Source organism: Rhamphochromis longiceps, linkage group LG7, assembly GCF_057381845.1.
Source record: "Rhamphochromis longiceps isolate RC_006_pf linkage group LG7, R_longiceps_female_GT1.1, whole genome shotgun sequence".
Taxonomy (NCBI): domain Eukaryota; kingdom Metazoa; phylum Chordata; class Actinopteri; order Cichliformes; family Cichlidae; genus Rhamphochromis; species Rhamphochromis longiceps.
In genome coordinates this window covers 21,995,710-22,011,869 of record NC_140563.1, presented here as the reverse complement: position 1 = coordinate 22,011,869, position 16,160 = coordinate 21,995,710, and the positions used below count along the sequence as shown (strand labels likewise).

The 16,160-nt window shown below is 39.9% G+C and overlaps 1 protein-coding gene across 1 annotated transcript; it reads right to left on the bottom strand.

The window, feature by feature from the left end:
• Positions 1-870: 870 nt before the first annotated feature.
• On the bottom strand, positions 871-3,213 carry LOC146665270 (maternal protein exuperantia-1-like). The gene is made up of 2 exons (XM_085412841.1): positions 2,951-3,213; positions 871-2,235 (listed from the first exon to the last, which is right to left on the bottom strand). Exons 1-2 carry the CDS (start codon positions 3,021-3,023, stop codon positions 1,586-1,588), a joined length of 723 nt encoding a protein of 240 aa, XP_085268967.1. The 5' UTR covers positions 3,024-3,213; the 3' UTR covers positions 871-1,585.
• Between the last annotated feature and the right edge of the window lie 12,947 nt (positions 3,214-16,160).

The following is a 16,160-nucleotide window of genomic DNA, read 5'->3' as shown; positions in this document are numbered from 1 at the left end:
TGGTTTTACATGTTTATTATAATAGCTAAACAGGTTTCTTTTCCTAAAATATAATCTCTTTTGGTGACCACTTTACAACATGTTGGTGCAGTAGTAATAGTAGATTATTTCGGTAATGGTGCAAACTTCTGTGTAACTTTCCGGTTCTAGTACCAGGGTCGATCTGAATTCACTCAATAATGATGTGCACTTTCTTCTCGTAGTAGTTTTTATAGGCTCTCAACTCAAATATTCAATGATAGGTCCTCTATCAGCCTGCCAACCTACCACTGAACACGTTTTTCAGAGTGAGTGAAGCCGTGTTAATGCTTTATTATCACACTTGTGATGTAGGTTGATTGTCCCCAGTGCAGATGCGGTAAACCTTTACTTGTTTACTGTTGTTTTTTTAAAAAAAAGAAGAGTATTAAGAAGGATGTGAAGTTATTTTTAGATCACTTTTCTTGATTACCTCAAATCATCCTTCTGTAGCTCAAAACACTGTTAACGAATCATCTCTTGTTTGCCATGTTTTCATGTTATCTTTGTTTTGTGGAGTACTGTATTTAATGTAACTTCTGATTTAATGATCACGCACCTTTTTGTTGCCGATCTTGCTGTAAGTCACATTTTCATTTGAATACTGGACACCTGAAGTTTGTGGCTCTTTTTTTCCTTACTGTAAACTAATGACTTTCAAATACAGTTTGCATTGTTTTCTTTAACCTTTTATGGGAACATTTACTAGAATATGTCTGTAGTTAGGGCATGGTTGAGTATTTTTGAATGTGGTGATGCTGTAGCATGGTACTGCAGAGAACATGTATGTAAAAACGGTTTAATAAAGCCAGGTTCTGTTAACTGTACGGTCTGAACTTTTTTATTTCCTGCCTCTGGAGCATGAACATGAACAACACACACAGACTTTTACAGCCCCCCCCCCCGTGTGACAGTACTGTATTGTAGCAAGTATTTCTATTATATCATAGGAATGTTTGTTATAACACAATGTCATAGAGTGGCAAATGTGTAGCAGACTGGGGTGACCTGATGATGTTCTCCACAGCCTCCCTGGAAAGATCAAAGCCTTAAGAGAAGGGTGTGTCTGTTATGCTCTTGAGGATATTTGAATGGGCAGCAGGTCAGACCCAGGACACGCTTATGAACACCTCAGTGTCAGCCCTGAGGAGCGAGAGGGGAGGGCGGTGTAGGCATCTCTGATTGGAATGTTTTACATGCTAGTGAGCAGAAAAGAGCATGTGAGAGTATACAATCTGGAACAGAGTAGAAATGCAACACATTTATTAATGTCGAATATAGCTTTCTATAGAACACATTGAAACATTAAGTATATGAAGTTTCTTTTGTCATAAAGCTGGTAGCAAATATCTGAATATAATAATGAAAGTAAAGCTGCTAGGTCAACGATGAGTAAGGCATTTTAAAATTTACCCCACACTGCCTAAGGCTCGACCACTTATGTTGTGTTGTAGAAAAGTGCAATAAAGCTTTATTTCCTTATATCCAGTGTACAGGTTTTTGTTATGTTTACTTATTTTCTTTTAATATTAATTTCTTAAGTCTCAGATAATGAATTAAAATTGTATCAGGTTCTGTTATGATCCTCCGTAACCGTCACGGTCTGTTTGAAGTGCTCCCACAGGGGGCGCTGTCCTGGTAGTCTGCAGTGCACTTTGGCAACTGTGACAGGTGTTTTGTCGTCCATGGTGTCCAGAGTAAATCTGTGCCTGCAGATCACTTCCGGCTTGGGCCGAAGAACATCATACAGTGCCTGTAAAGCCCGCACGTCCTCCAGAGCATCATGGGCCTTGTAGCGCACGCCCAGCAGCTTCCTGACCAAGTTCTCCTGTCGAAAACTCTCCAGCCCATAGTCCTTCAGCACCTCACGTGACAGCGGCAGAGTGTCAACGTAACCTGAGACCAAAGACTCAAACTCTGCTCTGAGACCAAATTCATCTAGCGCGCGAGCCAGAAGCACACAATCAAAGCGGCGAATGTTGTGGCCGACGACGAGAGGGCGGCCGAGCATCTGAAGGAAAGCTATAAAGGAGACGAGCACCTCTCTGAGGGAGTTGGTGAGAACAGGCTGCCGGTGCAGGTACAGCCTCTGCCTGTGAACCTTGAAGCCAGTCACCTTGGAAGCTCCTTGCTGCATTCGACAGCGAGGGACGACGTAGAGGTTCAGCGAGTGGCCTCCACTCACCGCAGCCAGCTGGACGATCTCACAATTTGGATCTAGAGGAATAAAACATGAACACTTTCATGTGCTTCAAATTTAAATGACTACCTGAAGATTTTGTTTGTTTGTTTTTTAGCAGAAACAAGAGCAATTTTAAGAGCCAATAAATGAAAGTAAAATAAATAAAGAAGAAACAGAAAAAACACCCTCAAATAAGTTAATAATTGTTGATGTTGCACAGTTTGTTTTCCACTGTGCAGCTTCCTGCAGCAGACATGGGCTTAGCATAAATGGGTAAAAAAAATAACTACAAATAATAAACCTGAGGGACATCTGTTTGTGTTTTGTCTTTGAAAGAATAAATAACTCAGCCATTATACTGGAATATGATTTTTAAATAATCAAATATCAGTCCAAATCTATATTATAGCTTCAACTTTCTGTTCTTAGCTCACAGGAGTGGTCTTTTGCTGCTGTAGCCTTCAAGGTTCAACATGTTGTGCATTCAGAGATGCTGTTCTGCACATTTTCTGCTATTTAATAGTTGTTTTTTTTCTTTTAAAGAAAAGAAAAATGACCAAAAAAAACAAACAAATGAGCTATTGAATATTTTGGCTCCATTTATCTTCCATACCTGTGTGCACGGTGCGCTTAGTGGGTCAACCGTGTGTGTCTTTCCAACTTTTAACCGCAGTTTACAACATTATCACCATGATACAGTTTTATCGGTCATAATAACTCACGTAAAACAAAGTTAGAGTATGACCGTACCCAGTCCAGTCGTCTCCAGGTCAAAGAAAACCAGCGACTGTTGAGCGCCTTCAGCTTCCTCAGTTTTTTGCATCACGAATAAATAACTTCCGTTAGTGAGAGCAACGGAGAGGTTAGCTAAAAAAGTCCAAAAGCGACTATCATCATTGGCCTAAAGTGTTTAGCGATAAAACATTACATTTGGTCGGCACAGTTTTACTGTACACCGAGTCTGTCAAGCTTTCCCCGCCATGTTTTAAAGCACCTGCGCAGTGACCGACCGGAAGCTTGAAAGTTTCAAAACAAAAGCCTCGACGAAAAGGACCATATTGGACCATACAATGAAGATACATGAAAAACACAACTAAAAAAACTCGCACGCTTAGGTATAACATGCAACTGAAAACCGAGAAATAAAGAACCTTCCCATTTAACTTTTTTTTGTTATTTCTTCCTCTTTGGAGCTAAAAGAGGCCACACATACACATGAGATGTCAATGGAAACCCCAGGATGTCCTTATTTTGTACATCAGGACTTGGTAGGGTAGCTTAAATAAGTCAAATGATATAGACCAAAAACAAATGTCCATTACAGAGGACATAAATGAATAGGCTGGTTCTAAGGAGGATATATTTGTTTGACATACTGATTTTTTTCTGCGTGAGTCATGCAAAAATTTTGAATAGTAGAATGCTCCCATCTATAAGAGACAAAAAGATAGCAAGTCATCTATACAAATTACAAGCTATGTTGGGCTCCACCACTGACTAGAAAAAATAAAATAAAATAAATCTTTGATATAATCATTGGTGTTAACCAGCAAGCCCAAGGTTCACAACTATGCCCTCTAGAGAAGAAGACGTGTGTAATTGGTTCCATATGCTTGTCTGTCTGTCTCTTTGTTAGCAGTCTAGCTTCTACAGTTTTCAAGAAATGAAGAGTCAGCTGAGACAGGATACGGTGCCGTTTAAGGTTCTTTGTTATTGATAAATGAGCCACATGAGAGCTGTTACTTACTTTAAACAGAATTTATTATTATTATTATTATTATTATTATTTAACTTTAAACAGTTTTCTTCGGGCCAAGAACTGCGTGTGACGTCACACTGGCTACCTGCTGTGACCTATCAATGCGTTCTTCGGGGTGGGCGTGGCTTCTGATATGCGAGGCTATAAATAGCCAAGAGCAATGCCAGTAAAGCTCAGTTCACAAAGCATTTATGCATCAGAGCAGCGAGTGTAATTTAAGCGCATTTAGTTTACAAACAGCACACATGTCTAGCACAACTCCAACTACACATCAAATGAATCCCACTTCTCCAATTCAGAGTTTAAATAGTACAGACTTTAACATGAATACTCCACTCACTTACACCTCAGTGGAAACTTGGGAGTTACTCATCAACCACTTTTTTGGTACAATTGTACCACAGTGGCAATCTCTGGTACCGTTCAAACCAGAGTACTGTGACTTTCATCTGCTTTCCACTTTGTTAACAGACATGCTGAAGTTTTGTAAAATGTTAGTGAGATCAACTAGGGAACCCACAGAGAATGGAGATCCAACCTCCATGCAAACCTCTGAGGTCTGTCTTCAGTCCATGGGCACAGACTGCCCCGAGAAAACAGAGGATACAGGAGCAAAGGACAGCATCCTGAATGAAAGCTCTGTGGATGACCACGGTGATAATGAAAACTTAGAAACTCCAGGACTGGAGGCTGAAGCAGCCCTAGACTGCATATCTGTGGGTAATTCAAACACACAACTCGAAACAATAGACACAGCAAAGCCAAAAAAGAGCTGTATGAAGAAAAACTTCACAGCTGATACAAAAGACTTTGACAAAACAGAATCTTGTCTCCTGGAAAACAATGTGAAGCTAGAAGTACCTGAGTCTGACACTGAGTCTTTAACTTTTTCTAGTATCAGTCTGCTGTCTGATTCTCTAAGTGAAAGCTCTGTAGAAGACCAGGGATTGGAGGCTCAACCAGTTGTAGGCTGCATATCTGTAGACAACTCAAGCTACAGAGATGAAACAGAAAGTCGAGGACTGAAAGATGAGGCAACCCCCAGATTTCAGGGATTCCTCAGTGACAGTGAGTCTTTAACTTCTTGTCAGATCAGTCCACTATCTGATTCTCTGAGCGAGGAAAAGTTGTGTGTCAACAAAGTTATTCAGATGGTGGTTTCAAAGGCCATAGACAACGTCGCCTCTAAACACAAGCTCTTCACAGAGCGCCTCACTCCTGACTGCATTGGTGATCGCCTGCTTGAGAAAATGTGGCCAGAAATTAATGACAAACATTTGGATCTATCTCCAAAAAGCCTAAAAAATATCCACGAGGCCATTTTAAAGGATCTTTGCAAAACACACAAATGCAAGGAAAAATATTTGATTTTTAGTCTGAGGGAGCAGCTTGATAACATTACTGTTCCAATCTTCACCAAACACCTGCTGGGATTACCAAAAAGAGTACTCAGTGTATCTAAAAACTGGGACGAGTACTGGGAGCTTGTGGAAAAATTCACTAGAGATCTGGTAATACACAGCATGGCCGAACTAAATGAGACGACGACATGGCATTCAGGAACAACTGACTTCATTGTACAGAGGCTTAGCCAAAAGATCTGGAACAAAATTTTGTCCAAAAAATATAAAATCTCCCTAGAGAACATTGAAGAACTCAGCTTGACAGTATACAATGATCTCCATGAAAAGTGGCATTCTCCAGGACAGTTCATGAAGTTAAGCAACCCAACGGTTGACGAAATAATTGTCAACACTTTCAAAAAACATGCCAAGCTGAAGAGACAAAGTATCATCTCTAGGATTTTCTCATGTGCACACTAAATGAGTGCAAATGAGAAAAAGGTGTGCTATTTTAAGACAAGCACACGTGCTTGTCTTAAAATATTTATTTAAATTGGTCCATCTCATCTAAACTTAGTTTTAAAACCAAGTTTAGATGAGATGGACCAATTTTAATTGGCAAAAAAAAAAAAGAGTGGTTAAAATAACCACTCTTTTTCTCCTGCCTTCCTTCCCTCATCCCCAACTGGCCAAGGCAGATGGCCACCCCATTCCTGAGCCTGGTTCTGCTGGAGGTTTCCCCCTTGTAAAAGGGGGTTTTTCCTTCCCACTGTCGCCAAAGTGCATGCTCTTGGGGGTTGGAGTTTCTATGTATTATTGCATGGTCTTGACCTTGCAATAATACACCTTGAGGGAAGTGGAGGGGGGGGGGGGGGGGGGGGGTTGGTTTGGCACCGTTTCTTAACTTAAAATGTCCAATTACAACAGGACATTTTAAGTTAAGAAACAGTGCCACACCAAAATAAATAAAAAAAAAATAAAAAATAAAATGAAATTAAAATACATTTTGTGTTGTTTCATTTCATTTGCTGAAAATGGGATATCAGATTAGTTTAGTGTGTAAATAAAATACCTTCCATCTGGTGTTGTACCTCTCTCTGTCTTTCTGTAACGTAGATCACGAGCCAATATTTTCCCCATGACTCCACCAATCAGCTCGTGTCAATCTGGAGTTTACCTGCATACATCCTGTTCACTCTGTCAGAAGTTTGGCGCCTGCTAGTGATTTAGGAAACACCCCCAGATTGCCTGGTGATAGTCACAGTTTAGTGTGGGCAGTAGCCTGCTCAATACAGTGTATAATTACGTATATATCTATAACGACTCATTACGTTATAACTACATTAGTGTACTTTGTTTCCTTAGCTCAGGCCTGCTGGAGATTGCCTTTACTCTCAGAGGGACTTATCCGAATTAAAACAGGTCTCTTAACGTAGAGCATAGAATAGAACTTTATTAATCCCTTTGGGGAGGTCAATTTATTGTTTATTTTTGAGCATGTGGTTTCTTTGTCTGTTCTTCCCATCCTCACTCAACCTTAAAAAAGCAGTGCAGCTGCATGGCTGCAGATGTATGTATGTTCCCTATGTTTGCTAGTACCACTTAATTAAATAACCTGAGCTCTTTTTACGCCTCCACTTCACAGAATTCAATAATTAAATAACAACCCAAAAAGTTTCAGTTCTATTTATTGTTCATTCTTATGGCTTTGCACCTCTGACACACAAGGATAAATTCAGCAGCGTGTGAGAAAGAGGAGGAGAAAGTCGGAGCAGGGAGCACCAACCTAGAGATGAAGAAGAGAACAAGAGAGATCAGACATGATAGCCAAAAAAATATTGTGATAATAGCCTATTTCATTTAAAAAATCCGGGTGTGTTTTAGAATATCTTGAAATATACCTTCTCTGATTTCTAAAAAAATAAATAAAACGCGGCTTGATTTTTCAGGACTTTGCTCACCGTTAGTTAGAAAGGATCGCTCGCCTCTGTGCTTCTTCTTTGGTTGAGGTACCTTGGATTAGAAATCGCTGCTTCCACCTAGTGTATCCAGCCAAAAATGATCACAGCTACACGACATTTGTTGATCTCTTTCCAATGGTTTGCAATTTAATATACATTTAGGAAATACTGCCGGATAAGTATACCAGATATACTTAGTTGAGTTCTTTCCCCGCCACCACGCCACAAAATACAATAACGAAATAACAACAAAAAGACTTTAGTTCATATCAAAGTTATATTTATTTTATCTCTCTTAAGGCTTTCCAGGCTGTTCTCGCTCCTGTCGTTAGCTGATGTTTGTACGAGACTTTATTAGCGACAATGAAAACAAGGCAGCATTCAAAGCCTGTCTGTATTTCTTCACCTTGGGGTGCTTATGGATATATTATCGCTATTAACCTAAAAAAAAAAAAACGTTTAAGGTTCTTTGTTATTGATAAATGAGCCACATGAGAGCTGTTACTTACTTTAAACAGAATTTATTATTATTATTATTATTATTATTATTTAACTTTAAACAGTTTTCTTCGGGCCAAGAACTGCGTGTGACGTCACACTGGCTACCTGCTGTGACCTATCAATGCGTTCTTCGGGGTGGGCGTGGCTTCTGACATGCGAGGCTATAAATAGCCAAGAGCAATGCCAGTAAAGCTCAGTTCACAAAGCATTTATGCATCAGAGCAGCGAGTGTAATTTAAGCGCATTTAGTTTACAAACAGCACACATGTCTAGCACAACTCCAACTACACATCAAATGAATCCCACTTCTCCAATTCAGAGTTTAAATAGTACAGACTTTAACATGAATACTCCACTCACTTACACCTCAGTGGAAACTTGGGAGTTACTCATCAACCACTTTTTTGGTACAATTGTACCACAGTGGCAATCTCTGGTACCGTTCAAACCAGAGTACTGTGACTTTCATCTGCTTTCCACTTTGTTAACAGACATGCTGAAGTTTTGTAAAATGTTAGTGAGATCAACTAGGGAACCCACAGAGAATGGAGATCCAACCTCCATGCAAACCTCTGAGGTCTGTCTTCAGTCCATGGGCACAGACTGCCCCGAGAAAACAGAGGATACAGGAGCAAAGGACAGCATCCTGAATGAAAGCTCTGTGGATGACCACGGTGATAATGAAAACTTAGAAACTCCAGGACTGGAGGCTGAAGCAGCCCTAGACTGCATATCTGTGGGTAATTCAAACACACAACTCGAAACAATAGACACAGCAAAGCCAAAAAAGAGCTGTATGAAGAAAAACTTCACAGCTGATACAAAAGACTTTGACAAAACAGAATCTTGTCTCCTGGAAAACAATGTGAAGCTAGAAGTACCTGAGTCTGACACTGAGTCTTTAACTTTTTCTAGTATCAGTCTGCTGTCTGATTCTCTAAGTGAAAGCTCTGTAGAAGACCAGGGATTGGAGGCTCAACCAGTTGTAGGCTGCATATCTGTAGACAACTCAAGCTACAGAGATGAAACAGAAAGTCGAGGACTGAAAGATGAGGCAACCCCCAGATTTCAGGGATTCCTCAGTGACAGTGAGTCTTTAACTTCTTGTCAGATCAGTCCACTATCTGATTCTCTGAGCGAGGAAAAGTTGTGTGTCAACAAAGTTATTCAGATGGTGGTTTCAAAGGCCATAGACAACGTCGCCTCTAAACACAAGCTCTTCACAGAGCGCCTCACTCCTGACTGCATTGGTGATCGCCTGCTTGAGAAAATGTGGCCAGAAATTAATGACAAACATTTGGATCTATCTCCAAAAAGCCTAAAAAATATCCACGAGGCCATTTTAAAGGATCTTTGCAAAACACACAAATGCAAGGAAAAATATTTGATTTTTAGTCTGAGGGAGCAGCTTGATAACATTACTGTTCCAATCTTCACCAAACACCTGCTGGGATTACCAAAAAGAGTACTCAGTGTATCTAAAAACTGGGACGAGTACTGGGAGCTTGTGGAAAAATTCACTAGAGATCTGGTAATACACAGCATGGCCGAACTAAATGAGACGACGACATGGCATTCAGGAACAACTGACTTCATTGTACAGAGGCTTAGCCAAAAGATCTGGAACAAAATTTTGTCCAAAAAATATAAAATCTCCCTAGAGAACATTGAAGAACTCAGCTTGACAGTATACAATGATCTCCATGAAAAGTGGCATTCTCCAGGACAGTTCATGAAGTTAAGCAACCCAACGGTTGACGAAATAATTGTCAACACTTTCAAAAAACATGCCAAGCTGAAGAGACAAAGTATCATCTCTAGGATTTTCTCATGTGCACACTAAATGAGTGCAAATGAGAAAAAGGTGTGCTATTTTAAGACAAGCACACGTGCTTGTCTTAAAATATTTATTTAAATTGGTCCATCTCATCTAAACTTAGTTTTAAAACCAAGTTTAGATGAGATGGACCAATTTTAATTGGCAAAAAAAAAAAAGAGTGGTTAAAATAACCACTCTTTTTCTCCTGCCTTCCTTCCCTCATCCCCAACTGGCCAAGGCAGATGGCCACCCCATTCCTGAGCCTGGTTCTGCTGGAGGTTTCCCCCTTGTAAAAGGGGGTTTTTCCTTCCCACTGTCGCCAAAGTGCATGCTCTTGGGGGTTGGAGTTTCTATGTATTATTGCATGGTCTTGACCTTGCAATAATACACCTTGAGGGAAGTGGAGGGGGGGGGGGGGGGGGGGGGGGGGGGTTGGTTTGGCACCGTTTCTTAACTTAAAATGTCCAATTACAACAGGACATTTTAAGTTAAGAAACAGTGCCACACCAAAATAAATAAAAAAAAATAAAAAATAAAATGAAATTAAAATACATTTTGTGTTGTTTCATTTCATTTGCTGAAAATGGGATATCAGATTAGTTTAGTGTGTAAATAAAATACCTTCCATCTGGTGTTGTACCTCTCTCTGTCTTTCTGTAACGTAGATCACGAGCCAATATTTTCCCCATGACTCCACCAATCAGCTCGTGTCAATCTGGAGTTTACCTGCATACATCCTGTTCACTCTGTCAGAAGTTTGGCGCCTGCTAGTGATTTAGGAAACACCCCCAGATTGCCTGGTGATAGTCACAGTTTAGTGTGGGCAGTAGCCTGCTCAATACAGTGTATAATTACGTATATATCTATAACGACTCATTACGTTATAACTACATTAGTGTACTTTGTTTCCTTAGCTCAGGCCTGCTGGAGATTGCCTTTACTCTCAGAGGGACTTATCCGAATTAAAACAGGTCTCTTAACGTAGAGCATAGAATAGAACTTTATTAATCCCTTTGGGGAGGTCAATTTATTGTTTATTTTTGAGCATGTGGTTTCTTTGTCTGTTCTTCCCATCCTCACTCAACCTTAAAAAAGCAGTGCAGCTGCATGGCTGCAGATGTATGTATGTTCCCTATGTTTGCTAGTACCACTTAATTAAATAACCTGAGCTCTTTTTACGCCTCCACTTCACAGAATTCAATAATTAAATAACAACCCAAAAAGTTTCAGTTCTATTTATTGTTCATTCTTATGGCTTTGCACCTCTGACACACAAGGATAAATTCAGCAGCGTGTGAGAAAGAGGAGGAGAAAGTCGGAGCAGGGAGCACCAACCTAGAGATGAAGAAGAGAACAAGAGAGATCAGACATGATAGCTGTTAGGTATTTTAGTACCATGGGAGCATTTACTGGATATTGTTTTATAGTGACATTATGCAGGAAAACTCTGTCATTCAATAAGGCCCCTTTTGTTTTAGTTATTTTTCTCTTTGACCCAAGAATTGATGTGTGAGAACCACAGGCTGGTACAAGGTTGAAATACCACAGAGATCACTCCCTCAGCTACATTAGTTTCTTAATCTTTTAGACGCCTGTTGAAGGCCAAATGGTTTGTTTCAGATTTCACTAATGTAAGAACTCTTCGTTTTGTGCCTTGAAAATATGTCGCTGAGATAATCACAATTGTAGCTGAACTAATAAACTACACAAAGGATGCTTCTTCACCCAAGGGCAGGAAGACGCTGCCTTATCTTGGTCTGTACTGGTTTAAACTGATAATCTGCTGTCTCATGAATTTTACCCTCTATATAAACTGTTGTACTTGTGAATAAAGTTGAGTCAATTTGGGAAGACAACCTGAAGCAGTCTCTGTTTTCTTGTTCTCCCAAGCTGCTCCCGAGCTGCTCGTACTAACACGCTGAATGGCATGCTTGAATATTACTTGAGAATATATTTGACTGTGTTACAGACTAAGGGACAATCTCTGCTGATAGGTGAAGGTACATTCTCTGCTGATAGACGTCCACGCCTCGGAGGAAGCCGATCCACGGAGTAGGCCCTGGAAACCGTTTCCTTCAATAGCCAAAAAAAATATTGTGATAATAGCCTATTTCATTTAAAAAATCCGGGTGTGTTTTAGAATATCTTGAAATATACCTTCTCTGATTTCTAAAAAAATAAATAAAACGCGGCTTGATTTTTCAGGACTTTGCTCACCGTTAGTTAGAAAGGATCGCTCGCCTCTGTGCTTCTTCTTTGGTTGAGGTACCTTGGATTAGAAATCGCTGCTTCCACCTAGTGTATCCAGCCAAAAATGATCACAGCTACACGACATTTGTTGATCTCTTTCCAATGGTTTGCAATTTAATATACATTTAGGAAATACTGCCGGATAAGTATACCAGATATACTTAGTTGAGTTCTTTCCCCGCCACCACGCCACAAAATACAATAACGAAATAACAACAAAAAGACTTTAGTTCATATCAAAGTTATATTTATTTTATCTCTCTTAAGGCTTTCCAGGCTGTTCTCGCTCCTGTCGTTAGCTGATGTTTGTACGAGACTTTATTAGCGACAATGAAAACAAGGCAGCATTCAAAGCCTGTCTGTATTTCTTCACCTTGGGGTGCTTATGGATATATTATCGCTATTAACCTAAAAAAAAAAAAAACGTTTAAGGTTCTTTGTTATTGATAAATGAGCCACATGAGAGCTGTTACTTACTTTAAACAGAATTTATTATTATTATTATTATTATTATTATTATTTAACTTTAAACAGTTTTCTTCGGGCCAAGAACTGCGTGTGACGTCACACTGGCTACCTGCTGTGACCTATCAATGCGTTCTTCGGGGTGGGCGTGGCTTCTGACATGCGAGGCTATAAATAGCCAAGAGCAATGCCAGTAAAGCTCAGTTCACAAAGCATTTATGCATCAGAGCAGCGAGTGTAATTTAAGCGCATTTAGTTTACAAACAGCACACATGTCTAGCACAACTCCAACTACACATCAAATGAATCCCACTTCTCCAATTCAGAGTTTAAATAGTACAGACTTTAACATGAATACTCCACTCACTTACACCTCAGTGGAAACTTGGGAGTTACTCATCAACCACTTTTTTGGTACAATTGTACCACAGTGGCAATCTCTGGTACCGTTCAAACCAGAGTACTGTGACTTTCATCTGCTTTCCACTTTGTTAACAGACATGCTGAAGTTTTGTAAAATGTTAGTGAGATCAACTAGGGAACCCACAGAGAATGGAGATCCAACCTCCATGCAAACCTCTGAGGTCTGTCTTCAGTCCATGGGCACAGACTGCCCCGAGAAAACAGAGGATACAGGAGCAAAGGACAGCATCCTGAATGAAAGCTCTGTGGATGACCACGGTGATAATGAAAACTTAGAAACTCCAGGACTGGAGGCTGAAGCAGCCCTAGACTGCATATCTGTGGGTAATTCAAACACACAACTCGAAACAATAGACACAGCAAAGCCAAAAAAGAGCTGTATGAAGAAAAACTTCACAGCTGATACAAAAGACTTTGACAAAACAGAATCTTGTCTCCTGGAAAACAATGTGAAGCTAGAAGTACCTGAGTCTGACACTGAGTCTTTAACTTTTTCTAGTATCAGTCTGCTGTCTGATTCTCTAAGTGAAAGCTCTGTAGAAGACCAGGGATTGGAGGCTCAACCAGTTGTAGGCTGCATATCTGTAGACAACTCAAGCTACAGAGATGAAACAGAAAGTCGAGGACTGAAAGATGAGGCAACCCCCAGATTTCAGGGATTCCTCAGTGACAGTGAGTCTTTAACTTCTTGTCAGATCAGTCCACTATCTGATTCTCTGAGCGAGGAAAAGTTGTGTGTCAACAAAGTTATTCAGATGGTGGTTTCAAAGGCCATAGACAACGTCGCCTCTAAACACAAGCTCTTCACAGAGCGCCTCACTCCTGACTGCATTGGTGATCGCCTGCTTGAGAAAATGTGGCCAGAAATTAATGACAAACATTTGGATCTATCTCCAAAAAGCCTAAAAAATATCCACGAGGCCATTTTAAAGGATCTTTGCAAAACACACAAATGCAAGGAAAAATATTTGATTTTTAGTCTGAGGGAGCAGCTTGATAACATTACTGTTCCAATCTTCACCAAACACCTGCTGGGATTACCAAAAAGAGTACTCAGTGTATCTAAAAACTGGGACGAGTACTGGGAGCTTGTGGAAAAATTCACTAGAGATCTGGTAATACACAGCATGGCCGAACTAAATGAGACGACGACATGGCATTCAGGAACAACTGACTTCATTGTACAGAGGCTTAGCCAAAAGATCTGGAACAAAATTTTGTCCAAAAAATATAAAATCTCCCTAGAGAACATTGAAGAACTCAGCTTGACAGTATACAATGATCTCCATGAAAAGTGGCATTCTCCAGGACAGTTCATGAAGTTAAGCAACCCAACGGTTGACGAAATAATTGTCAACACTTTCAAAAAACATGCCAAGCTGAAGAGACAAAGTATCATCTCTAGGATTTTCTCATGTGCACACTAAATGAGTGCAAATGAGAAAAAGGTGTGCTATTTTAAGACAAGCACACGTGCTTGTCTTAAAATATTTATTTAAATTGGTCCATCTCATCTAAACTTAGTTTTAAAACCAAGTTTAGATGAGATGGACCAATTTTAATTGGCAAAAAAAAAAAAGAGTGGTTAAAATAACCACTCTTTTTCTCCTGCCTTCCTTCCCTCATCCCCAACTGGCCAAGGCAGATGGCCACCCCATTCCTGAGCCTGGTTCTGCTGGAGGTTTCCCCCTTGTAAAAGGGGGTTTTTCCTTCCCACTGTCGCCAAAGTGCATGCTCTTGGGGGTTGGAGTTTCTATGTATTATTGCATGGTCTTGACCTTGCAATAATACACCTTGAGGGAAGTGGAGGGGGGGGGGGGGGGGGGGGGGGGGGGGGGGGTTGGTTTGGCACCGTTTCTTAACTTAAAATGTCCAATTACAACAGGACATTTTAAGTTAAGAAACAGTGCCACACCAAAATAAATAAAAAAAAATAAAAAATAAAATGAAATTAAAATACATTTTGTGTTGTTTCATTTCATTTGCTGAAAATGGGATATCAGATTAGTTTAGTGTGTAAATAAAATACCTTCCATCTGGTGTTGTACCTCTCTCTGTCTTTCTGTAACGTAGATCACGAGCCAATATTTTCCCCATGACTCCACCAATCAGCTCGTGTCAATCTGGAGTTTACCTGCATACATCCTGTTCACTCTGTCAGAAGTTTGGCGCCTGCTAGTGATTTAGGAAACACCCCCAGATTGCCTGGTGATAGTCACAGTTTAGTGTGGGCAGTAGCCTGCTCAATACAGTGTATAATTACGTATATATCTATAACGACTCATTACGTTATAACTACATTAGTGTACTTTGTTTCCTTAGCTCAGGCCTGCTGGAGATTGCCTTTACTCTCAGAGGGACTTATCCGAATTAAAACAGGTCTCTTAACGTAGAGCATAGAATAGAACTTTATTAATCCCTTTGGGGAGGTCAATTTATTGTTTATTTTTGAGCATGTGGTTTCTTTGTCTGTTCTTCCCATCCTCACTCAACCTTAAAAAAGCAGTGCAGCTGCATGGCTGCAGATGTATGTATGTTCCCTATGTTTGCTAGTACCACTTAATTAAATAACCTGAGCTCTTTTTACGCCTCCACTTCACAGAATTCAATAATTAAATAACAACCCAAAAAGTTTCAGTTCTATTTATTGTTCATTCTTATGGCTTTGCACCTCTGACACACAAGGATAAATTCAGCAGCGTGTGAGAAAGAGGAGGAGAAAGTCGGAGCAGGGAGCACCAACCTAGAGATGAAGAAGAGAACAAGAGAGATCAGACATGATAGCCAAAAAAATATTGTGATAATAGCCTATTTCATTTAAAAAATCCGGGTGTGTTTTAGAATATCTTGAAATATACCTTCTCTGATTTCTAAAAAAATAAATAAAACGCGGCTTGATTTTTCAGGACTTTGCTCACCGTTAGTTAGAAAGGATCGCTCGCCTCTGTGCTTCTTCTTTGGTTGAGGTACCTTGGATTAGAAATCGCTGCTTCCACCTAGTGTATCCAGCCAAAAATGATCACAGCTACACGACATTTGTTGATCTCTTTCCAATGGTTTGCAATTTAATATACATTTAGGAAATACTGCCGGATAAGTATACCAGATATACTTAGTTGAGTTCTTTCCCCGCCACCACGCCACAAAATACAATAACGAAATAACAACAAAAAGACTTTAGTTCATATCAAAGTTATATTTATTTTATCTCTCTTAAGGCTTTCCAGGCTGTTCTCGCTCCTGTCGTTAGCTGATGTTTGTACGAGACTTTATTAGCGACAATGAAAACAAGGCAGCATTCAAAGCCTGTCTGTATTTCTTCACCTTGGGGTGCTTATGGATATATTATCGCTATTAACCTAAAAAAAAAAAACGTTTAAGGTTCTTTGTTATTGATAAATGAGCCACATGAGAGCTGTTACTTACTTTAAACAGAATT